The sequence below is a fragment of the Megachile rotundata genome, chromosome 1, assembly GCF_050947335.1.
Source record: "Megachile rotundata isolate GNS110a chromosome 1, iyMegRotu1, whole genome shotgun sequence".
Taxonomy (NCBI): domain Eukaryota; kingdom Metazoa; phylum Arthropoda; class Insecta; order Hymenoptera; family Megachilidae; genus Megachile; species Megachile rotundata.
Window position 1 is genome coordinate 7,662,251 of NC_134983.1, and position 27,138 is coordinate 7,689,388.

Consider the following 27,138-nt stretch of genomic DNA (forward strand, 5'->3'; position numbering starts at 1 on the left):
CAGTAATCTCTTCGGAATCAAATAATGGTTACACTATCAAAGTCAAAAGCTTCACATTTCCCTTCCTGTAAATCGAGTAATATGTTAATAAAAATATCATGTAATACGTGTTTCGAATTCGTCTCGATGTCCTCTAAAGCTACGAATAAAAAAATGTATATTCCTATTTAAAAAACCCAAGGTGACCTTGGCTTTGCCAAGAGAACAAACTGTTTTCAAAATTTGCTTTACTAATATCTATTGTACACTTCACACCCTGCAAATATTGTTCTAAACTTCTTTTCCTAAGGTGGCTGCAAGTGGGAGAAAAATCATGAGTAGTGTTACAGGTAACACTCTGTATTATAATTATAATAGTTATTTCACTTATTTCAGTCTATGAATATTCGATTAGTTGTTTGAATTGGTCACACGATTTGCAGGTCCATATTTTATGATAAAAATTTATCGGAATAGCGTCACAGTTTTACATAACCGATTAAAGTCCAAATCAACACAAGGATAGTAACATCTGAAAGTAAATACTTGAAAGATTCAAACACTTATCTATAATATACTTCAGATTTTTTGTCATATTTGAGTATTGAAGCGTTTCAATTAATTTTTTAACTGTTTTCGTCGGAAGATTTATGATGATATTAAGAAGAAACGTGTTAACATGCTGATTGACATACCAAGGCTACTGAAAATTCTCGAAGTTTTTACTGTTCATCATTCTTGTATTATATTTTTATTATACTTCTATTATACTTCAATAATTTTACTTTTTGTGTTATACTTTTAATATACTTCTATAATTATACTGTTTGCGTTATACTTCTATTATACTTCTAAAGTGTATTATACTTTTTTTAAAGAGAATTATTATTAATAATGTCGATGAATTTCTAAAGAAAGCCCCATGCACATATGGGTGATGTGTAGTCACCGTTAGTTTTCACATATTGCAATGTTTACAAAATTACACATCTATTGTTTCCCTATTTGCACAAATGCAACGTAATTGTTATACCGTGAATATATTGCCTAACACTGGTATGCCCGTTTTTAAATTCTTATTCTGATTTATGCAAAAGAATTCACAATTCCTAAATTATGCAAAACAACAAAAGAATGTATCCACTATCTCAAATTAATTTAAAAAGTGTAAACATTCAAATTTTACAATCTTGTTCCATTTTCATGATAATTTATCTTGGCAGTTAATAACTGAAATGCATTAATTTTTGTTTTATTTGCAATTTCGTATTCTTAATTTACTTGATTTAGAACATCTACTTAAAAAACAGTGATGATCAAGTTTCCTTACTTTTATGATTAAATCTCACTTCTGCACATTATTATAAAAAGAAAAGTTTAAACGATTAACTCTTTCTGTTTAAGTTCTAGGTTAATTATTAATTAAGTAAAATAAACATAAGAAGTCATAATACATATAACTGTAATCTGACGTTTCACAGACGAAAGTACTTTTTCCAATTCATAAAACTATAGAAACTTTATACGTCACTTAGAATATGAAAGCTGTAATATATTATTCATTCGCATTTATTGATTATAGATTACCAGCGAAATGGCCATACGCTTGAAATTCATTAAACCATAAAGGGATAAGGCAAATTCCTTGGTACATCAGTTTTGGCCTATTCCCGGAGTGCCTATTTAACTACTGTAGTTAACGTAATATGACATCCGCCACGGCAAGCGGTTACAGAGAACACGCGATGCAAATTTATGGCATTATCGTAATAAACAGGTTATAAAGCCTGATAGTTTCCTCGTGCATTGAAATTATACTACAGCAATACGGTTTCTGCGCGTACACTGTTACTAACGAAATAAACCCGTGTTTTGTGTCTTTGTGTCATTTTTGCGTGTCTATACGGGAATGTTTCTGGAAAGGAATCATATCAATATCAAAGTAACATAAATAATAGTATCAATTTTATTTAATAATGTCAAGTTATTATTTTAAGTATTCATTAAGCAAAATGGTATTCGTTATTAAAATAATGCGATCGCATTATAGTGTGCTATTAAACTAGTAATAGGCTGTTTTTATGTATTTTATTGTTTATAAGGGAAGCTAAAGTATAACGTGCAAAAGTTAACAACTCCAATTTCCATTAAATGGGGAAATGTTATAACGCTTAATATTGTTTTTATTGCGAAAAATTATCGGTAAACGTTTAATAGCAAATATCCGAATTTCTTTGCTTAGAAAAAGAACTATATTATATATTTCTTCGAATTTGTCGAAGTACCTTTTATTGTTTGCATGAATATTGTAAATATTGTACGAGGTTTTCTATATTTACAAATTATGTCGACTGCCTACCTGAAACGGTTAGTTGAATCGTTAAATATAATCGACTAAATAATTCAAGCAGTTCAACGATGTACAAAATCAAAGACGAGCAAAATATCTGCTAACTAAATAATTCAAATAGGCGCTAAAAGCCATCTTCTAGTAACACTGCAAATTGCACGAAAATCTTAACTTTTCAAAGTATTTAGAAGTGACAAGAAAATGTCTATTGTCCGCACTGAGTCGAATCGATAACCGTGCTGTTATTTTCAGAAAATTGTTATTTTTAGCTACAAATTTGCATCACTCTGTAAAACAAGTCGAGACAACTGTGAAACGTGACACGTTCAGTTTGGTGACAACAGACATATTTTGTTCCATTTACCATAACTGATGTATACTCTCCTCACGTAAGAGGTTAATGTTCTGAAATGTAGTTTCCTAATTTATATTTCCCGACTGTTAATCTAATACTGATATTGATCGCATGGTTTTGTTTTACTGTTACTAATTCATCATGTTAAATGTACCATGGAACTTATACTTTTCGATTACGTGATTATGTGGTTTTTATACAGGGTGTCTCACAAGTAGTATAGGTCCCTGAATAGGCGATAGCTGACGTGATTCTGAATAAGATTTCCCTTTGCGAAAATGGGGTTTGAAGCTTCGTTTTTGAATTATTAAGGAAAAACACGGATCAATCAGAGCGTGAGGATTATTACGCGTTGGTTAACTACGCGTTAGATTACCACGCGTTAGATTCCTATGCTTAGAATTACCATGCGTTGCATTACTACGCGTTGGACTAATACGCGTTGAATATCCACGCGCTGGATTACTACGTGTTAGATATGCACATGCTGGATTACTACGCGTTAGATTACCACGCATTAAATTCCTACGCTTAGAATTACCACGCGTTGCATTATTACGCGCTGGATTACTACGCATTGAATATGCACGCGCTAGGTTACTACGCGTTGGATATCCACACGCTGTATTACTACGCGTTAAATTACCAGGCATTAGATTCCTACGCTTAGAATTACCATGCGTTGCATTACTACGCGTTGGACTAATACGCGTTGAATATCCACGCGCTGGATTACTACGCGTTAGATATGCACATGCTGGATTACTACGCGTTAGATTACCACGCATTAAATTCCTACGCTTAGAATTACCACGCGTTGCATTATTACGCGCTGGATTACTACGCATTGAATATGCACGCGCTAGGTTACTACGCGTTGGATATCCACACGCTGGATTACTACGCGTTAAATTACCAGGCATTAGATTCCTACGCTTAGAATTACCATGCGTTGCATTACTACGCGTTGGACTAATACGCGTTGAATATCCACGCGCTGGATTACTACGCGTTAGATATGCACATGCTGGATTACTACGCGTTAGATTACCACGCATTAAATTCCTACGCTTAGAATTACCACGCGTTGCATTATTACGCGCTGGATTACTACGCATTGAATATGCACGCGCTAGGTTACTACGCGTTGGATATCCACACGCTGGATTACTACGCGTTAAATTACCAGGCATTAGATTCCTACGCTTAGAATTACCATGCGTTGCATTACTACGCGTTGGACTAATACGCGTTGAATATCCACGCGCTGGATTACTACGCGTTAGATATGCACATGCTGGATTACTACGCGTTAGATTACCACGCATTAAATTCCTACGCTTAGAATTACCACGCGTTGCATTATTACGCGCTGGATTACTACGCATTGAATATGCACGCGCTAGGTTACTACGCGTTGGATATCCACACGCTGTATTACTACGCGTTGTATTACTACGCGTTGAATTACTACGCGTAGGATTACCATGCGTTGCATTACTACGCGTTGGATTACCACGCGTTGGATAACTACGCGTTATCCGAAGCTGTCGCTCTCGCGTCTGCGCATGCGTAATCCTCGCGCTCTGATTGGTCCGTGTTTTTCTTTAATAATTCATAAACGAAGGTTCAAACCCCATTTTTGCAAAGGGAAATCTTATTCAGAATTACGTCAGCTACCCCCAATTTCAGAGACCTGCACTAGTTGTGAGACACCCTGTAAAGATTGTGAGACGTTGTGGAGATTGTGGTTCTCATGGTCAAAATATGTAGCACATGAAAATCATAATTGTATTTTATTTATAAAAATTTTCTGACTTTAAATAAATAGAAAGTGTCTTATAAAACACACTTTACTATTGCACATGTGGTATATTAAAGTTACAAATGTCACCATTTAAAAAGTTACAATACTATAATACACGAAGTTAAAATGTCCACCATCAATATCGATTTCGTCTAACAGCTTTGCCATTATTTTTGCATTTGATATTAACAAACTATATATTAATTTCATTGAAACGTATAAATAACTTATTATTAAACACAGACAATTTTTTGAATCGAAATAATCAAACAATTTTTAAAAATACATTATTCTAAAGAATTGTTACATTTGCATCAGAACATGTTATGAAGACATGCATGAAATAGACAATTTGTATTACATCCTTCAGTCCAAACTAAAGTCAAATGGGTCTATTTATGGCAGTCTCCTAATCACTACTTCTCAGAACACTAGCTTCGCTTGCAAGTGTTCTGCGAAATTGTTAGTTTACAATAAATTCTAGTTAACCGTGTTCCATTGAATCACATAAAGCACATGAGATCAAAATTTGCATATGTGAAGATTTAAAAAAAAATATCAATAAAGTTAGTTATTAATTTAACAAGTTTATTACGTGTTCAAAGGCTCTGTTACTTGTAATAATATAAATTTCTTGACTACACGAACTGGACTCCAATTAATTAATATCAAGTAACAAATGTGCGGTTTATTCAAATTTTATTGCATTCCTTGCTCGTACAGAATTACCTAGCTTTCAATAATTTATGAACAGTATATCGAATGAAATTATAGCCGTTGTAAAAATTGTGTAAGTATGTTAAACGTTTCGTATATCATATCAAGTTTGACTACTTATTTCTGGAGCACCCAGTGCAGAGAAGAGAGCGTTATTAAGAATGTTAACGTATGTTCGTGACGGGTTGTCAGGAACCCCTTATCCGACTGAACTCGCCTCGGCTGGTGGATATAAATATGCAATAGCGCTTGTCATGCGCAGCGCCTAATAATTGAATGTATAATAAAGAAGGCGTCGCTCGGTGTCATGCTGACAGACAGACTACAGAAGAAGCCACGAGTGAGTGGAACACGCAGACAGACATCAACTGTCAATTTTATTTGCTTCTTTCGCCGATACCTTATCCGTATCTTTCGTTGTTCCACTTTATTATCTTCCTTCCTGATGATGATTGAATGGAAAATCGATGTTGTCGATCACGATCGCTGATACTGCGTCACAGATTTATGATCGTCTTGCTTATACACTTTACTTAATACAGATTATCGGATTTATAAAATTTCCAATAATTCTAGCTTCTGTAATATCTTGTCATATCACGGTTCAAACGCGACAGACTCATTTTCTCAAGTTTGCATTTTATTCTAATTATCTGAGATCGCAGGATGTACCTTACGTTTTAACCTTTTTCTTGTTATTATGACCGTGATACAACTGTCCAGAAAGTGTAGGCTAAGTGTAGTTAATGATGTTAGTTATAATAGTAATCAGTTGTTAGATCAAACAAAATGAAATTATTATTTTTATTGCCGTTGACAAATCACTGAGATGTAACTTTGAATTTTAACAACCAACATAGGACATCTACTTGTCTATCTAGACAGGTATCAGAAATTGTCATGTTTAGGTGATCACTATGAAACACTTAACACTTTCATTTATTTTTTAAATATTTTGGTAAAATAAGATCATATATCGATAGTTATTAAGAATGTATTAAGGAATGTTCAACTTCATTTTCCGAAAAAATAAGGCTGAATATAGCTAATAGTTATCCTTGTTTTTGGTTTATTATTGGATGTAGAGTCTTGGTAACATAACTTTTGAGTCAGCCTGTATACCTCAGATAAAGACTATAAATGACAGCATACTCGTTTGATTTTTATGAAAGACTTTCATGAATGACGATGGCTCGCTGATAAAAATATCAGTGAAATAGTGAACAGTGGGGTATGTGAGGCAGGAAGAGGGCTGTAAACGGCCGATTCGATATCCATTCGAGACTGAGAGAGCGCCCTCCAGTTCCCTGACAGCTAGGCAAACAGTGAGCTGACGTTCAGAATAGCTCTTATTTATTCTAACCTGTTTATTTAGGCTGCTGGGATCGCATTACCTGAGAGGTTTCAAGTAGCGGGAAAGGAAAGACTACCGTTGTCAGCACTAAACTCATTGTCACGTGTCAGCTTGACGGGTTACAATATCAACATATGGGTTTGTGTATGAGTACGCGTCTGCCAACAGCTAATTGAAAGAAAACTATCTGGGCTACTGGTTTGTTCTTTTTTCATTCTTACTCTACATTACTTCATACGAATAACAGTTATTATTTTAATATCATTCTACTTTTATTCATTCTCTAGATCATTTTACTTATTCATTCATAATTATTTTGTTTTTATTTTATCGTTTGATGTTTTTAATTCAATGTTCAAGTGACTAAGTACCATATAAATAACATTGCTTAGATTTACCATTATGTGTTGAAGTAATTGTAAGTTGGCAATCGGATGCAAAGTAAACTTTATTTGATCACATGTCAACTTATCGGACACAATACATAACTTACACCATTTTAAACAATAAATATACAATAAATGTTACATCATTTTAACTAGTGTAAAAAAATGACACATTTGTTCAATACTTATTTCAAAATTAAGACACGATTTGTACATAGTGTAAATTCAAACCACAAATTATTTTTGTTAATCGAATACCTTAATAAAAGAAAGCATTTCAAGAACTGATGGTCTTCACTATAAAAGAATATATTTCTTCTATAAAAGAAAATTTGCCAAAAGGGTATAAATTGTAGCTTATTTCCTTCGGTTGTAAAGAAAATCTATACCAGTTTCTATAAAACTTTGATATAGATATTTCTAAATACCTGCTCTAATTTTCATTTAACCGAGAAAGGGACGTTTCCTCATAAAAGATGAACTGCTTCATTCAAACTTGTCAATTTCAAAAATGTCTTATATCGAACAATGAATGATTTAGTTCTATTCGTTTCAATGATGTTATAAAATTTTCACCCAAAATCGTCTACATATGTTATCTAAATCTGTATCAAGATTATTTGAAATAACAATCGTTTCATACTATTAGTTGAAATAATAATCGTTTTATATAATTATTTGAATTTTACTATTCTTCATTTCAAAATTGGCAAATAAAATCATTAACTTTGTAAAATGTATGTTAACAAGATTTTTATGTGTAATTGCAAAAGATTGTATTGTTTCATACAATGGATAGTTGGTTTATCTCGTGGAAATGTCAATGCATTCAGTTCCTGCAGTAACATTCCCAACTTCAATATAACTAATTTCTTATGATTTCTTAACACAGTTAACGCCCTTGTAATTATGTTTCATGAAACTGAAATGATAAGCAATCAATGTTTGGTAAGATTAAAACACAGTTAAATTATTAATCAGATTTTTATTATTTCATTATTTAGTTACAAGATGATTATTTTAAAAATTATGTTTTGTAGTAATGTTATTCAAAATAATATTACAAAAACTGTTCTTTCAATAGTGTACTTTAACTTCAATAAAAATTGTATGTCTTCAAATAAAAAATATCGTGTTCAAGTAATACATTCAAAATAAACACATTTTTATAAATTATATCCCAAAAATAATTTACAAAAACTAGCAGAAAGAACTCTTTCGTAAATAATTAATTTAACACTAAACCAGGGTGTAACATATAATTTAAAATTAAAAATAAAGTAGAAAAACAAACCATATAGCATAATTGAATATACACATCAATTACTTATCTCCACAAAAATCTTAGATTTCCAAAAAAGTGCCTTAACAAATTTTTGAATAAGAAACTTGTTAATTGATCATTTTACCAGTTTGATAATTCAATGTTGAAAATCATGGATGTCGTTGCAAAGTACACCCGGTATATCTTTATAACAATGATAAATTAACAAATACAGGATCTTTCAAGAATAGCGCCATGAAATAAAAGATTCTTTTACCGATTACAAAACCTTTATTAAGAAATTATTAACATTTGCAATTTGCACGTTATTTTTGAAATTCTCTGTATAAATATAGGTGTGGCACGAGATTTCTTGAACACCCGGTGTACTGAATGTACGAAGTGGAAGCGTAATGTATTATACCAGCTAGGCAGGTATATTACAGAGAGCCGCAGTTATGCACGACGGGCTATGATTGATGACAAGTCGTTGCCTGTTATGAATATAATATCGATCAATCACGCTATTTACCGGACGAACTCATAGGCCCATTCTATCGTTCTATGCTTGCCTACCAATCTATCTATATCTATTTCGACTTGACCCGCTTCCATCCAGATTCAAACCCATTTTTCATTCTATACGCTAACCAATAACGTTCGTACTATTTTTTCATCGCTGATAGAACAAGAATCAACATCGAATCATTTTCAAAAACTGTTTCGCAGTTTATGTACACTGTGGTTATTCACTTTCTCAAATACTAATTTTAAATAATAACTGCTTTAAGTTAAGCAAATATAATTTGTAACCTTCTATTAGCAACTTTCATTAAAAGTGACAAATACTCCCATCAAAATCACCGAAGTTTTTAAGTTGAGGTCTATTTTAATGTTAACAAGTATAATTACGGATTTTAAGAAAATGATTAAATAAGTACTTCTGCAGTCATCAACTTTGTGAAAAAGAAATGTATGAGAGAATTAGTTAAAATTAACGAGAAACATGCAATTACAGGTGCATGTCATTAGCAAGTCTACTAAGGTCAAATCAAGGGGTTGTTAATGTATCCATATTTTGTATATTATAGGTAACAAAGATCAGTCTAGTATTTTTACTGTTATTGTTAGCATGCAAGCTCCAAATGAAAGTAACAAATTACGAAGGTGGTGGATTAATGACACTCGATGGCGACTAAAGTCTCATTAAACTCTCAATAATAAGGTGATTATTTCTCGCTTGTTGGATCTTTCAAGCATCGCCGAAGCCTTCGTCTCAAGTATCTTCCGTTCTTTGTGGTGCATGACACGTTTGAACGGAAAAGGAGGCAACCTCGTCGAAGAAGGCGTGGCTCTGAACCGTGCTAACGACTCTCGCGAAATCGTCCCCCTGTGTTCAGAGCGCCATCTTGAGAACTCGACGCGACGTTAAACGAGCAACTTTGAAACGAGGAGTTAACGACAAGCTTCGCCACCAAAAATCGTTTATCATTTGCCGCGTTTAAAGTAGCAGTCTGTCAACACCGAACTTTCGAATTGTTTTCTGAACTTTTATTATTTCCAATTGAAAACAGCATCCGCTGAAATATTGCTATTAAATTGCGGGTGATAATAATCGAACAGTCTTATCGTCTGATCAATAAAGGATCAAACTTCTAAGAATGCAAGATTCGTTAAATAGCCCCTCTGGAGTATAAAAAACAATTTTTATTTGCACACTCCCGAAACCCACATTCAGAGGAAAACAAAGAGAGGCTGGTTTCTTCTGAAAGGGCAGCGATTTAAAGCGGGATATTCAAAAAGGTTCGAGCGGTGCGATATCTGATCATCGTTTCCGCACGCTGTCTCCTTCACGGGACAGTACTCGACTATCAGGAGCTTATATACATTTTTTGGCTAACAAAAGGTCGTTAAAAATCCGTTAGATACGGCTGTCAGATAAGCGTGGCTCTAGCGCGCGGTTACGGGAGAAGCTCTCAAGTTGAGCTCTTTGTGCGTGATTTGAATGCGATCGGAGGGATGCCGTATGGTCGCCAGAGCGGACAGAGAGGGGAAAAGTAGGGGATTGTTGGAAGAGAAGGGGAGGAGGTTAGCGGTGCTAATCTCCGATCAGTGTCGAGAGCGTAACGCGATCCGACACGACGTGACGTGATCCAGACTCGATAGCCAGCGAATACATCCCTGCAGCAGCCTTGTGCATGGTGTCGAGAAGGGCAAAGCTGGCGAGGCTTTACAAAGCATACTGCATTAAAACCGACATCGGGACAGGTCTACGTGACGTATCTCCCGAAATTGAACCACTTACTGTTCCGCGCCAATCAGCCTGAACGTTGTCTGCAAAGATTAACCCCCTTCGAATCGATGCTTTTACATGTAAATTATCATAATTCTTAAGTTATTGCAAAATCTAGAAACCATTTTGATATATTCATCCATCGTTTAGACTTAGAGCGTCTTACTTAGGCATTCGACTGCAGACACTTATGGAGCGGTCACTTATGAAGACTTGTAAACTCTTAACTTTTAATCGAGGGAACATTAAGTGGTGCATCTTTCACTTTTTGGTTATGGACTTAGAGGACTTTATTTAGATATACAATTAACATTCTCAATTACTGCAGGCACTTATGGAGCGGTTATTTATGAAATACAGACTTGTAACTTCTTAACTCCTAAGTCATTATCGAATCTAGAGACAATTCAGATATAGTAGTTCATTTTTTCTTATATTTTCTACCTATGTACTTAGAGGAAATTATTTAGACATACAATTAATATTCTCAATGATTGCAGGCACTTATGGAGCGGTTATTTATGAAGTGCAGACTTGTAACCTCTTAACTCTTAAGTCTTTACCAACTCTAGAGATAATTAAGATATAGTGGCTCATCCTTTTTTACATTTTCTACCTGTAGACTCAGAGGACATTACTTAGACATACAATTAACATTCTCAATGATTGCAGGCACTTATGGAGCGGTTACTTATGAAATGCAAACTTGTAACCTCTTAACTTATAAATCTATTAAATATTCAAGTATAACTTATCCTGTCTAATTTATCTATAGACTTAGAGAACTTTAGGCATGGAATTAAGATTCTTAACCACCGCAGGAACTTATATAGCGGTTATTTATGAAATACAGCTGCGTGACCTCCATAAACCTGTATATTTCAGAATAGCAATTGAAATTTTCGGCGATAGAAAGTTGTAGGTCTAAAAATGGATTATTTCGAAGAAATAGCCGTGTCGGTAGTTTGGAAATGCGCATGCGGTATACGTTGTGTTTGGAGCGTCAAGAGTCGCGCCACCCTTGCATGCAACCAAGCGCTTGTAATACAAACTCGAACCGTAGTACTGTAGTACCCACACGACGCTGTCACAAGTGCTCACACGTCATTGTGACATTGTGAGCGCCCATAGGAGTGTGAGGAACCAGTTGTCGAGAGCAACAGCTGCTCGACCCACATACATCACCGCACGTCATTGTTCGCTGCGAGCATTATTCGAAACAGGTATGGGGACGCACCTTGGTATTACGTCACTAGAAGACACTAGACCAGTTAATGGCTATACGTCATCCTACCTGAGGAATGGTCAATGATATTACTCAATCGTGCGTGAATACGCTGTGAGAGACTTCGAGAGAAAAATAATGCTCACGTTTCTATGTTACGAATAGCCTCAATGCTATTTTTAACAAGATTTGACATTCGATTTTCTGTCGATTTTGTCAATGTGGTGTTTATTTTTAGCTGATAACTTTTGTTTATTCGTTCGTTTTGAAAATAGCTGTGATAGTCGCTCGTAATAAAGTTGACGAAATATTTCTTGTTTTTTAATTTCATCACCTTGATTTTTATTTACGTTTAACAAGAGTTTCCTTCACTGTAACTGTACTTTTTGAAACGTTCAATTATCAGTTTTTGTTTCAATCGTAAATTTAGTTGAATTAAATTTAAATTTAGTTACAGACGCATTGAATTACCATGCAGAAGTGGAGAGGTTTTCTCGGTGACAATTTGTTCTCCAATATAAAAAAATTGAATAATAAATATCGATATTAAAAATAATATAGAATGCCACAAAATTTACAATGTACAGTATTTTTCTATTTCTTGATGTACTTTGTATGCAATCAATTCTAGTAATATGTCTTAAATGATACTTCGTTCTTCTGCAAAAATTATTATATGTTACTAAAGAATTTTGAAGAACCTCTTACATGATAATCATTTATCTTACAATTTGATTAATATTTAAGTCCAACAAAGCAATTTTTCTGAATTTCTAATCCACGTCAAAATAAAGCATTTGAAATCATTATTAATTTGGTATTCAATGAACGTCGGTGATATATACGCAACCTCAGCGATTCTAAAAGCGAGTTTTAATCAATCTTAACAACAGCCGTCAAGGATATAAATATATTTACAGAGGCTAAAGTAAGAACGTTCCGGTGTCTTGTGCAATTTCAATATGAAACCGTGAATAATGCATGTCGAGTGTCGAGAAATCTTGAGCCGCCGACATCGTCACGCAGTTCACATCCTCCCGCGATTTAAAACTGAGATAAATGGAACGCGGTAAGTTTGAGTAATGAGCATTTACAACGATGATGTGTCGACTATTTTACTAAGTACCTTGAGTTGTTCAACGGAAAACTGTTCAATAGAAAATCCGACGTTTAGTCATTCCGCAAATTTATCCGACTCATTAACCAATCCACTGTAGTTCATTTATTATTCAGACGTGTCTAATGCACGAAGATTTGTCTTTAAAGAAATACAAGTAAATTAATCCGCCAGACATTTCTCGGATAAAGCATCCGACAACGGAAATATAAAATACTGCTAGATTCTAGTTAGATCGCTCCGATTATTCTTCTCGACAGTTACGCGAAAACAAAAATATGTCAAAACGATAACCTAAATTTTAAGTTTTCTAAATCCTACAGATGCTAAAATAAAAGTTTCGAAGATTAAGAAGGTTCGATGAAGGAGTAAACAAGTATCCGACTGAAATAGTCCGAGATCGTTCAGATAAATTGTAAGGTTTAAAGATTCCGTGATAACCAAAATGGCCATTCCGTGCATCGTTTGACAAAAGTACACAGTAGCTTATACTAAACATTAAGGAGATAGTCAATAGAAAGTGAGACAGAGCAAGCACAATGGGTTCGCGCCTTCCTAATCCCACGGAATCTGGCCATATGTAAGGATTTCGTTGGTCCGATTCAAACACGGTCGCGTTGTCGCGCTAAAGCCGCGGATCAGCCATTAGCCAGTGGCCAGGTAGCTTCGCAAGCTTAGAGACGCTATCAGCAATGGCTTAGTTGGCTTTCTTTCTATCTCATCTCGTGATCCAACTGGGTAGTACTTGCCCGTAGTTACAACACGCTCGCCGCGGTTCCCGAAAGATGTAACGAGCTGATAGTTATCTTCATCGTACCGGCTTGAAAGTGATAGGACAGGTCCGAATGGGGATAGGTAGGTAGATTACTCTCGAAGCAAGGTAAGATGGTACTATGAGAAAGCTTCGAAGTAATAGCGAACCCCCTGCACGATTCCATCCTTGTACTCGTTATGAACTTTTGGAAAACCTTCTTGGATTCTACCTTAAATGCTTTAACATCTTAAACTCTGATATCGGAATTCTCTTGCGGAACTTTTATAAATGCTTTCAGTAAAAGAAACATCGACATTCCAATATATTTGTTTTCATTTCAATCCATAATCTGCAGGGTGTATCATTTTTAATGATCCATGGAATTATTTTTGAAAGAATTTGTTATTCCAAAAAATATTTCAAATGAAAACTTGGAGGGCACTTGTTTTAAGGACATTTTACTGTGAATATAAGTCCTGACTATGTAACATCTGAGATTTTTAAATGTACTCTATTTTTCTAAATATAATCACGTTATTTACGTCAATTCTACACAGAGGTATATTAGCGTCAAACATAAAAATATCAACAATTAGTGAAATGTCACGAATTTTTATCTTTTTGAAATTATCGATTCTATTCAAAATCTTGTCAACTGTACATAGAAGTACATTAGAGTAAAGTATAAAAATATCAACAATTAGTGAAATGTTAAGAATTTTCATCTTTCTAAAATTATGTCTTAATACTGTTTTACATAAAGTATCATATATAAATGATTTATGTAAAAAGAAATTGTGGTTTCATTTAAAAACCCAACGATTGCCGTGAAATCTTCTGGTTGTCTTCATTTAAGTAAAATTTGTATTCATAGATGTTCTCGAAACAGAATAAGTTTCATAAGAAAACGAAAGTATACAAAAATGTACTATTTGAAGTTTCGAAAGCAACATTGCAAAATAGGACTCTGTGACACGCTACATAATTACAGAAAGAATATTGTATGCAAAAATGTTACTGCAACTCAAATTCTTGGAATGAGGACAGTAATAATTTCGCTGACAATATTTTTTTGTACTTTGTTTTTTAAAATATCCTTTTGTTGCTTCTTCGAAATCCTGTATTACGAAATCTTCGTAGAAGAGACAAGAATCGCTGAGGTTTCTCAGCTTCGCCGCTAGAGGACCCTGATTCACTCCGCTAGTCGTTAGACCTTTGATATAAATATTATTTACTGAAAATAATGTTTTTATAGTGTACTATGCTAAATTTCAAAACTTTTTTTATATTAGTTAAACTTATTAACAAACTGTCAAGGATAAACTTGAAATTTGTTTATACTTCAAGTCTACTTTACAATTGAAATTTTACTATTTTGCTATTAAGAAAAGTATCGTATTGAATATTATAGAATCATTTTATGTTTAACATTTTCTTCATCAGCATAGATCCTTTGGTCCTCTTTTTTAATAACACTCTAACCTAACCTATACGTAATTCTTCCCTCATATGTTACACATCAAAATTATTAGTTAAAATATTATCAAAAATATAACCTAACCTAACCTTCTAATCTTGAAAAGCTTCACTTACCATTCGATTTATTACAATAATTTGAAATAAGTATTTCTCATTTAAGTCTATCTACATACTAAGAATACAGGTAAGCAGTCTGTTGCACGTGTGATGTATAAACATAATAAAACAAATAATTGTGAAAACTAATATTAGAAAAGTAGCTTCAAAAAATATTTATTAAACTTGCTAACTAGTAAGTTCCTAAAGTTGCCATCTGTCAACAGCAAGAATACCCCTAGCAAAGGGTGGATCGCCGAAGAGCAGTATAACAGAAAACTCGAAACGCGAATCGTTGAAAATTTTGAAAAATGTAAACGACGGTTTTGTTAATTTGATTTTCGGTACATTTCGAGGTAGCCGGGTTTGAGGTCGCGACTCGGAACGTTACGTGTCTGTGGAAGACGAGATCGGGCAATTTATCAATCCACGAGCGAGAGAACGACTCCTGGCGGGGCGGGTAATTTAACAAGATTGATGCGAAGCCGACATGCCACAGTTTCGCAGTTCACAAGAGAAGGGGTCGGTTGGTTGGTCGGTTGGTGTTGGCGATGTCGGCGGTGTGGGCTGACGTCGGAGGACTACGAGAGGATGAGAAAGGTAAAACCAGACGTGTGAGCGACTGGTTATTAGGAAGCCTTATCATGCAGACTGGCACAGAATCACGCAGAGCATTAAAACAATGCCACGAGCGATAGAGGATGCTAACATCAACGTGTCTACTAATTTCACCACCGTGTAACGTACCATTTGACAAATGTCAGCTGCAATTGATTACAATGTGTTTTTCAATTACTGTAATTCAACTGGACGATCTTATCTTCTCTTTATTCCGTAGTCGCATGTAAATTCGATCCCTAGAAACTGCATTTGTTACGTGGAATTTTAAAAACTGTTATTTTACGAGATATCAGTTGATAACTTCAAATTTCCTATTATTTTGTTCAGTAGTGTACTTGAGTGCGATATTGCAATACTCTACAAAAAGAAATAAAGAACCCTTGCGATTAGAAATAAATATGTGCACAGTGATTAATGTTGCTATTGTCATATTCGGTTATTATTGACTATTCAAATAATCTTTTTCATTTATTATTGTAAAACTATTATACGAAATAAATAGAGATGACGGTATTTTCTAAGGTAAACAAATAAGTGTAGTCAAATACAGTCTCGGAAATTCACCTCTCCAAACATATAGCCACGCAGCATTTCAAGGGATGATACAAGTGTAATTGCTAAACATCATTGTAATTGCTAAACTGTTCAACATATTTAAATTTATATAATTGAAAAATTGTTTAATGTTCCTTTAATATCTGGAGTGTTCGAATATCTCTCACCGTATATCACAAATGCATAATCATCCTGTCTACCAAGTAATATATTCATCCTCCAAGTTTCGATCATTCATCACCGATTGTTTGGGAGTTTTCTCAGCCGATAATGACGGTTAACCAGAACCTTCGTTTAGGTGTTCCTGCAATTATTCAACCATGCGTGGGGATGATCCAGCAAGGCGTCAAGGGCAGTGGCAAGTACAAGAGGGAAGCAATATTAATTGGCTCGTTCATTGCAATGTGGGCGGCCGTAAGTGTCGGATTCTCCGTCAACTTTCCCTTTTAGGGTTAGGCGTTGTAAGGCTTGCAGGGGTAATCTGGCGTACGACGTCCCCGCTAAATCACCGCTATCCTCCTAGATTGCACTCACCAATTTGCTTTCCCTTTCACCGTTTGTTCTTTGTTGACTGTAATACTGCCTTGTTAAGTGACCCTGACTTGCCGTGGAAACAATTAGTTACCAAGGGTAGTAGTACTTTTAAAGAATCTTAAAGAATATATTAAAAAATGTTCTGTAAAGTTGGTACAAAACTGGTGTCACTTCTTGCACTGCCTTGTTAATTGATTGTAACTTAAGAACAAAATGATCGGTTACGAAGGGTAATAGTATTTTCAAAGAATCTTAAAGTACATATTGAAGGATGTGCTACAAAGTTGGTACAACAGTGGTGTCATTCCTTGTACTGCCTTGTTAATTGATTGTAACTTAAGAACAAAATGATCGGTTACGAAGGGTAATAGTATTTTCAAAGAATCTTAAAGTACATATTGAAAGATGTACTGCAAAGTTGGTACAACAGTGGTGTCATTCCTTGTACTGCCTTGTTAATTGATTGTAACTTAAGACCAAAATGATCAGTTACGAAGGGTAATAGTATTTTCAAAGAATCTTAAAGTACATATTGAAGGATGTGCTACAAAGTTGGTACAACAGTGGTGTCATTCCTTGTACTGCCTTGTTAATTGATTGTAACTTAAGACCAAAATGATCAGTCACGAAGGGTAATAATATTTTCAATGAATCTTAAAAAACATATTAAAAGATGTACTGCAAAGTTGGTATAAAACTAGTGTCTCTTCTTGTACTACTTTAATAATTGATTATAACGTAGGACTTAAACGTTTAGTTACCAAGGGCAGTAGCACTTCTGTTAAATTCTAAAAAATATCTTACAGAATCGATATCTCTCTGCTTTCAACGGTTGAATACATTTTAAAATCAAATCACAATTTCCATTTGTGTCACTGTCAAATTTCGTAACGTCAAGATAACTTGAGTTCAATTTCACTTGTCCATATGAATTATTCTTTTATTTATACTCCAACGAAAGCTGTGTGAAACATTTCTCAAATAAAGAGCCGAGTTATTGAGATAACGAACTGAATAATTTCGCAAAACCTTTTAAATTTAAAAAGTTCACAAATGTATGGAATATTCATAACTTCTCTCAAAGGAGAAGTAGTTATAAGCTACATTCAATTTACTGTAAACGCCACCTGTGTTCTAAATGACAATTGCGTTCTGCACGTTGCATTTCGAACAATGATACAGAAATTTCATCGACAAGCCGAAAAATACCCGTTACAAAGATAATAAGCAGAGTTCAAATCCTCTCGTAATTTACGTTATCATTCCGTGTAACAGAAAAAACATGCAGCTTAAATTATGTACGTGTTTTACACACTTTATCCAGCGCACTTTAAATAACAGATGATCTTCTGTAAAGAGATATCGCGTAATTTAAATCCACTGTAACTGTAAACATAGAACGTTGTTTGGACACATTCATGTATCAGCATGCATGTTAAGTGTATTCAGGAAATTGGTCGCGATATCGGCGCCAATTTATCGCCATGGGATACTCGAAAATTGCGGCAATGCCATCGGTGGATGACTTCGCAAACGCGGCAGTTGTCGTCGCCACGGTAACGCAGAACCACTTGCAACCGCGAACATTTGAATAATTCGGTCGTTTGCAAGCGAACTTACAACGCTGTGCGCATACAGCCGGATCATGGCCGCTACTTACTCTACTATACACCGATCTCCGGGTAGTTTTCGAGCCCGTTCTCCTATCCCGCGAAAGTGGACATGTTTCTGAACACGCGTCCCTTCTCTCTCCATCGCTTCCTGACGATTCTGTGAGCAGCAAATGGTGTAGAAACAGGATCAATTGTTTGGTGAACTTTCAAGATTGAAATATGACGGAACATTGTACCTTTTCCTTTTAACTCGGATAAACCGGCATACAATTTGTCTTCTTCGACATTTCACTGTAATATCGATCTATTACTTTATTGTTGGAGGATATAAAATTTCGTGTAGCTTTTATCGTTAATTGATCTCACTACGTGGATAAAAATATATTTTTATATAATGCGCTTGCAGCCACCTTACGAAAAAAAGTTTAGAACAATATTTGCAGGGTGTGAAGCACAATAGATATTAGTTTTTTGTTTTCCACCGAATTGGTCGTATCGTCGATTATTGCAAGATTGAGACAGATGTACACAAACAAGATGGCGGAGAACAAGAGAAGAGAACCACCCTAAGAGTTCTGGAAGCTGTTTAGGTAATCTGAAATATAGTTAAACAAAATGTAAAAGTAAACTATAAAAATTCCACATGAAATGTAAAATTAAAAGTTTCAAAGAATTTCCATTAACATAAAATATTCTCTTCTGAAACACTTAAATGTTTATATGAAGTAACTAAATGTTATAAATTATTTCAGAAAAATTTATCTTTTGTATGTGTTGTATATTTGAAGTCTGCTGTATAATTGATTTATAATTTAAAATATATTATTATGCATAGAAATTCATGAAAATACTTTATTTACCAGTGACGCTAACATTTACGATCTGAATAAATTGATAAAATATTTTTAATTACCGAGAGCTACATTGAGATATTAAAAGTTTATATTCTGTTGCTCAATTTATCAAACCGATGCTAGCTTAATTTATTTTGAAATATTAATCTCATCGTATAATTTTTTATTTTTGTCCTTGAAAAGAAATATGATTCTAGTGAATAAAATATATTTGTTTTAAATCATGCGTTTACTATTTTTTATTTGATGATAAATATTACCTTGTTTGATTATTATTAATTCTGTGTAATTGTGTAAAGTAACAGTAATGATTGTATCAAACTTTGCTTAAAATTATGTCATATTTGAGTGTATCCAAACACGTATGATATACATGGAAAGTTACGAAAGAAATTTACCTTTGGTAAATCGAACATTTAGCAGACATAGCAAATAAATATTGCATAAACCTGTTACGAAAACCTTTCTGTATCATCACGTTACGTTTGATAATACATGTATCAACATAAAAGTGTCAGAGTCTCAAAAATACTGTCTAAACCGAACGAGTATTTTATTACAGACAAAATGTAGACTTTTGATTTAAGCTTCGCAAGGCAAAATTCGTAAATAAATGAATCCTTGTCGTTGATTCTATAAACCTTATTGTCTTGTTTCACAAGAAAATATTTGCAAAATTTTATAGGTTTAATTAGTTGTTTGGACCTAAAATCAATAACAGCAATCTATCTGTTCAGAGACGTTAAATAAACTTCCTAACTGATCCCTGAATTTTCTTTCAACAACTAACGAGTTATGCTTGCAAATACGACAAGACTGCTGCATTTATGGATTTAACATTTTCCCGTTTGAAAAACAGAACGTGTAGGTCACATGTAAACAGGAATTACAAACTGCAAAACAGTAAGCGATAAAAAGTGGCGTGTGGAATAATATTTTTACATAATATTTGGTGCTAACTATGCGAGATAAAATATTTCATACATATTCATCGATTTCGAACGAAAATGCGAGTTTACTATTAAAGTTTAAAGATGGGAATACTGTTATTAAAATTTTTGCGTGCACATTCTTGTATTTTTGCTTTATTTGTGTTTTTAAGATGGTCCTTCTCGTTCAAATGATAGAACTGTTTTAGGAAAAAACTCTGGGTGATTTTTTAATTATTAGTGTGTTTCAGTAAAATTTACTTATTGCACATTATTGATAGAAGTTATTAGTAGTATCAAACATACCTGTAGTACTTTTATAGGGAATCACTATCTAAGCTATGAAAACCATTTTGCTTATCTTACTCATATTATTATCTACAAAAATAAGTATAAAGCGATAGGTTTGTTAAAAAACAGCCGTGAAATATGAGAAAAAAAATAAAAGTAATTTCTAACAATTATTAACAGAGGTACGTAACAACGATTAAATAAAATCCACTTACAATTAGTAAGTAGTAACTATAAGTAGTATATAAAATATTTAATATTACACTTTTGGTGTAAGGAATGAAAGACACAAAGCTTGAATGAAGTAATCCTGTGTTTACAATTTAATTGCGGCAAGGTAAGCCTTGCAATCAATGAACTGTAAGGAAAAATACAAAGGTGTACATCTTGTTTCTGCTCATAATGCAAATAAATATAATGGAACACTTCCAACATGGAATAAAAACAAAAGCTGAATGAAGTAATCCTCTGTTTATAATTTAACTGCCGTAAGCCGGGCAATCAATGAATTGGAAGGAAAAATACAAAGATCTTTCTGGCAACAATGGAAATTATTTTTGAAGTATTTTAATAAATAGAAATGTCATAGTAATTGTTTCAGAGATAAACATTAAATTTATTTCTAATTTTATAAAAACTATATTGATGTAAATGTAATTGAGATAGTTTCAATATACATCAGAAATATATGAGTGTTAATAGAAGAATTTGATAGAACAATAAAATATAATACTTTATTTTTAATTTCACTTCAAAAGAGTTTCCAATATATTTCACATTCAGTAAACATAAATCATAATAATCATAAATTTAATTTTTTTCAAGGTTTGAATTTTAATGAAATTTTTTTAACAACTTGTATAAGAAAGTAGAAATTATTTTTTTTACGATACTTTTATTTAGTTATTAATCGCTAACTCGACGATGTCCCATTTCTGTCGCGCAAACAGTGACGTGAGTCTTGAACATTGCTAAATTATTCGATACTGTCAAGCATAAATTTGTTTCTAATATATGCCAAAGTTGTAAATGGCTCAGTTACATATTTGACGAGATACCTCAGCATGTTTTATTCCACGCGGCTAAAAATTATCTACGTCTAAGAACATGTTATAAAACAAGGTCGAATGAATAAAACGAAAATATATGTAAGTGCGGTGGTAGTAAATAAGCAAATTATTTAAAACAAAAACAAATACAGCCTCGAAAAAATGCTGTGCATAAAGTTAAAAAGAAGAAGGCGTAAACAAAAACGTTATTCTTTTTGTACAGAAGTATTTTATGCAAATTTTCCTTGTATACGTCGAACAAGTTAATTTTATACGTTTCTTGTAGTTTTCCTTAAACTTCATCTTTTTAATGTACTTTTAGCTTTTTTAAATTTTTTCATGTGAAATGTATTGCGCACGTTTTACAAGAAATCTTTCGAAGCAGCATATAAACAAGAGGAACACTATACACATATACACAAATCTCTATGATTTTATACGACTTTTGTTAGTAAATATTATGTGAACACATTTCACGAAGTAGATTTTATTATAATAGACGACATTTTATGAAGAAATTTATTAAAAGTCAATATGAACATCATGCAACATCATCACGAAATAGATTTTATTATAATAGACGACATTTTATAAAGGAATTTATTAAAAGTCAATATGAACATCATGCAAAGTACTTATGTTAATTGTAAACGTGAGGCTTCATTGGTTTCACATCTGTAAATGCACGATTTTTTAGAAACAAATAATATAGGTATACAATCATCAAGTTATGTGTCCATAACTTGAAATTGTTGAATGAAAAATAATTTAGGTAAATTTATTTCGTGCTTGTAAAATGTTTTTATGCGAAGGTTACTAATTCGTTGATTTTTGGGGACTTTTGGAGATTTGAAAACTTATGAATAAGTTCATATAATTTAGGGATATAGGAATTGGGGGACGTAGGAATTTAAGGACGTAGGAATTTGGGGATGTGGGAATCTGGGGACGTAGGTATTTGAAGACGTAGGAATCTGGAGACGTAGGAATTTGGAGACGTAGGAATTTGGAGACGTAGAAATCTGAGGACGTAGGAATCTGAGGACATAGGGGTCTGAGGACGTAGGAATTTAGAGACGCAAGAATTTGGAGGGTGTAGGAATTTAGGGACGTAGGAACTTGGAGACGTAGGAATTTGGGGGCATAGGAATTTCCGGACGTAGGAATTTGGGGCGTATGAATTTGGGGATGTATGAATTTGAGGACGTAGGAATTTGGGGACGTAGGAATTTGGGCATGTGGGAATCTTGGGACGTAGGTATTTGAAGACGTAGGAATCTGGAGACGTAGGAATTTGGAGACGTAGGAATCTGAGGACGTAGGAATCTGAAGACATAGGGGTCTGAGGACGTAGGAATTTAGAGACGCAAGAATTTGGGGGTGTAGGAATTTAGGGACGTAGGAATTTGGAGACATAGGAATTTCAGGACGTAGGAATTTGGGGCGTATGAATTTGAGGACGTAGAAATTTGGGGACGTAGAAATTCGGCGACTTAGGAAGTTGGGGACGTAGGAATTTGAGGATGTAGGAATTTAGGGACGTAGAAATTTAGGGACATAAAAATTTGGAGACATAGGAATTTGAGGACGTAGGAATTTGGAAACGTTGGAATCTGAGGACATAGGAGTCTGAGGACGTAGGAATTTGGAGACGCAAGAATTTTGGGGTGTAGGAATTTAGGGGCGTAGGAATTTGGAGACGTAGGAATTTCAGGACGTAGGAATTTGGGGACGTAGGAATTTGAGGACGTAGGAATTTAGGAGCAAAGGAATATGAGTCCACAGCAGTTTTGGAACATAAGTATTTGGCAACATAGGAATGTAGAAATTTAAGTATTTGAAAGTCTGAAAATTTGGGAACCTTCAGATTTGGAAATAGTGAAACTTGCTAACTCGGTTCTTTACAAATCTGCAAACTTGCAAATTTTTCCATTTAGAAAATTTGAAATTTCAAATCTAATACTGTCACAAATCTGCAATTGTAAAGAACTAAAAATTGAAGAGTTTTAAAGATTCATGACATTGGAGATTTGACTACTTAAAATATTTAAAAATTTTAAAAATTCAAAAACTACATTGTATAAAAATTTTGAAGTATAAAAATTTACGATGTCAACTCGCAATACGGTCCACATTTAAATTGCAATAATACGATATAACTAAATCCTAAACAATTAAAATAATTCCAATTATTCTGACCAATTCGAATTTAATTGCATTTCAAAAAAGAAGAGTAAAATGCACATTCTTCCATGTTATCAGCTTTCGTAAATAACCATTTAATAAATAAACCAGAAGAAAATTATTTAAAAGCTCTAATCAGGAAGAGACTAAAATAAAGCAAGGTTGAACTCATAAGTGTTTACCTGACGTAAATAACGTGTCAACGTAGAATTCAAGGGCAGAAATGGCTAAAACTACACCATTATAGGGAGAAAATAAAGTTTCTGGCTGTAACTGTGGCTGGCACAGATCTGTCCGGATGAATTTACATTCAAGCGGTGCTATCTAATCCACGGTAAGTGAAAAAATTTACGACTTTCGGTAAATCACGGCTTGAGCCTGCTTACCTCGCCAGCGAATAACGCCCGTGCGTCTGAATTGTTTATGGTTCCGTCATAAAACAATGATACGAGAGATTATAACTCAACGCGAGTGGTGAGGTTCTTTTGTACGTGAGACATCACCTGCACGATTTCACCTACGCATAGTTATAACGCTAAATGATTAATCGTGCTATTTCTCGGTAAAATTGAAGTTGTCATAGTGGTCTGGTCGAAAATCAATCTACATCAACGTATTAGTTGAGTAACCTTATTTTAAAATACTGATGGATATGACGATCATTTATTGGAGGATCTTTGTAAAGAAACAAATATATAATTAAAATCAGTTAATTTTATTGTAATCTTTTCAGGGGTCTCTAATTTAACCAGTTAAGTGTGTTTGACGACTATATCCGTCACGGAGATGTGGCAGAATTTTGTGTTATGACGACTATATCCGTCATGCGTAAAATTTTGTTACAATTTGATATTCAAATTGTAATTTTGGCGAAAACTAAATTATATTCGTAAATTGTAATATGTTTAAAATGTTTAGAGGTCAACACGAAATGAAATAAACAAATAAAAAGTGTAAATGATTTCAGATGGTTTCATAAATTCTTGAGAGCTAACTCATCATCGCTTGATTATCGAGACACACACTGGTGCGCGCTTTGCAAAAAGATCGCCACAGTTAACTGGTTAAAGCAAATAAGGAAGAGTTCTAGGACTATGAAAATATTGAGGTTTGAGAGTATGAGAAAATTGGGAATTGGGAGTACTGATATTTGGTGAAATTGCGATTTGAGAAAATTGGGACTAGGGAGTAATAGAACTTGGGAGTATTAGGATTTGGGAATACTGGAACTTCGGAGTATTGGAATTTGCGAAAATTGGGACCTGGGAGTATTGGAACTTGGGAGTATTGGGACTTGGGAGTATTGGAACTTGGGAGTATTGAAACTTGGGAGTATTGGAACTTGGGAGTATTGGGACTTGGGAGTATTGAAACTTGAGAGTATTAGGATTTGGGAGTATTGGGACTTGGGAGTACTGAAACTTGAGAGTATTAGGATTTGAGAGTATTGGGACTTGGGAGTATTGGGACTTGAGAATATTGGGCTTGGAAAAATTGGTATTAGGGAATATTGGGACTTGGGAGTATTAGGATTTGGGAGTATTGGGACTTGGGAGTATTGGGACTTGGGAGTATTGGGACTTGGGAGTATTGGGACTTGGGAGTATTGGGACTTGGGAGTATTGGGACTTGGGAGTATTGGGACTTGGGAGTATTGGAACTTGGGAGTATTGAAACTTGGGAGTATTGGAACTTGGGAGTATTGGGACTTGGAAAAATTTGGATTTGAGTATATTGGGACTTGGGAGTATTGGAATTTAAGAAAATTGGGACTTGGGAGTGTTGAGATTTTGGAATATTGGGATTTGAGAAAATGGAGACTTGTGAAAATTGGGATTTGAGAACATTGGAATTTAGAAATATTGGGATTTGGAAATAAATGTTGAAAATATAGAAGACGTTTTCAGTTGATAATAATATTACATATACATGGTTGTGCAGCTACTTTAATTAATTTTGAAAAAATATAATTTCTCTGCAAGTATCTATTTTTATTATCATGTCACTAAAATATAATGTCAGTTTTGTGTGACATTAAAACTTACTATTTCTGACATGGCATTGTTTTGGAGATGCGAGCAAAACAGTATTATGAAATTGTTTGCTCAAATCAATGATGGGATTAGTTGTTCGTGGAAGTGTATTCAAACAGTGCCATTCATGATCAAGAGTAAATTTTTCTTTAAAGGAAAGTAATCAAAGGTGGGGAGTTCTCGCGTTTCTTGATGTTTTGAAATTTTTGAGGATGTGAGAGATTTATAGAGGTACTTGGAGATCTAGGTATTCAAGGATTTACGGATGTAGAGATCTAGGGATTTGATAGTGTAAGCATTTGAGGATTTTTGAATACCATATGAAGATAGAGAGATTAGAGGTGAAAGAATTGAAGACAGGAATTCGAAGATATAGGATTTTGTGGTTGTAGAGATTTAGAGATCTAAGAATTTGGAAATATTGGGATTTAGAAATATTGACATTTGAAGAAGTTGGGATTTGGGAAAATTGGGACATAGGAGTATTGGGATTTGGGAAAATTGGGTCTTGCGGGTATTAGGATTTGGGAGTATTGGGACTTAGAAAAAGTGGGATTAGAGAAAATTGGAATTTGGGAAAATTAGGATTTGGGAATATTGGGATTCAGGAACACAGAAGCTTGAAGATACAGAAATTTGGGAGTCCTGGGATTTGGAAATATAGGAATTTGTAGATTTAGAAATTTGTGTCTACTGGAATTTGGGAATATTGGTTTTTAGAATGCAGTGATTTGGGGATCCTGAAATTTGGGGATACACGAATTCAGGTTTCTAAGTATTTGGAAATATTGCATTTTTGTAATATTAGGATTTGGTAATATAAGAATTTAAATATTCATAAATCTCTAAATTTGTAATATAACTAAACAAAAGTCAAAAGTCAATACAATATATTTTACACAAATAGATTTGAATTTTACAGCCCTCTAAAATGATTACTGCCTTCTTCTAACACAATAATCTTTTTTAATCTTCCAAATTAAATCAGTATATTTCATCAAAAACACGGACACAGTTTTCTGTCATTCCCTGTTGGACGTCTGTTAACATTCAAGATAACAGAACTATCTCAAACTAGTGTCATGGAAATGAAACATTGAAATTACATCCGAACTATAAAGTCCATTATAATATGACAGTACCAAATTATAATTTACATATACGTTCAAAAGTAGTCCATTTATTTTTTGATGCCACATGCGCGATAACTTTCACTCGTAATTATTTCTTTTGTTGTCATTCAATAGAAATCCTGTATGAATACTTCAAGCTAAATATGAGATCGATAACAGATATTAT

General features: G+C 33.9%; 1 protein-coding gene and 1 long non-coding RNA gene across 14 annotated transcripts in view; one reads left to right on the plus strand and one right to left on the minus strand.

Annotated features, from left to right (window-relative positions):
* The window catches only part of LOC105661785 (uncharacterized), a 351,630-nt gene that overhangs the window by 158,078 nt on the left and 166,414 nt on the right, over positions 1–27,138 (minus strand). The window contains exons 3-5 of one of the 13 annotated variants that reach the window (XR_013039150.1): positions 18,736–19,094; positions 18,547–18,656; positions 16,208–16,656 (exon numbers count right to left, since the gene is read on the minus strand). The exons of 9 other annotated variants lie outside the window; for them this stretch is intronic. Coding sequence is in view for 2 of the 4 variants with exons in the window: in XM_012279315.2 (XP_012134705.2) it covers positions 18,322–18,656 (335 nt within the window). In the remaining 2 variants the exon portion in view is untranslated. Of the gene's footprint in view, positions 1–16,207; positions 16,657–16,760; positions 18,657–18,735; positions 19,095–27,138 lie in introns of those variants that run through there. 3 more of the 13 variants (XR_013039146.1, XM_012279318.2, XM_012279315.2) reach the window with 3 other exon arrangements.
* On the plus strand, positions 15,319–19,061 carry LOC143265052 (uncharacterized). The gene is made up of 3 exons (XR_013039163.1): positions 15,319–15,776; positions 16,651–16,766; positions 18,943–19,061. It is a non-coding gene; the product is annotated as an uncharacterized LOC143265052 (long non-coding RNA).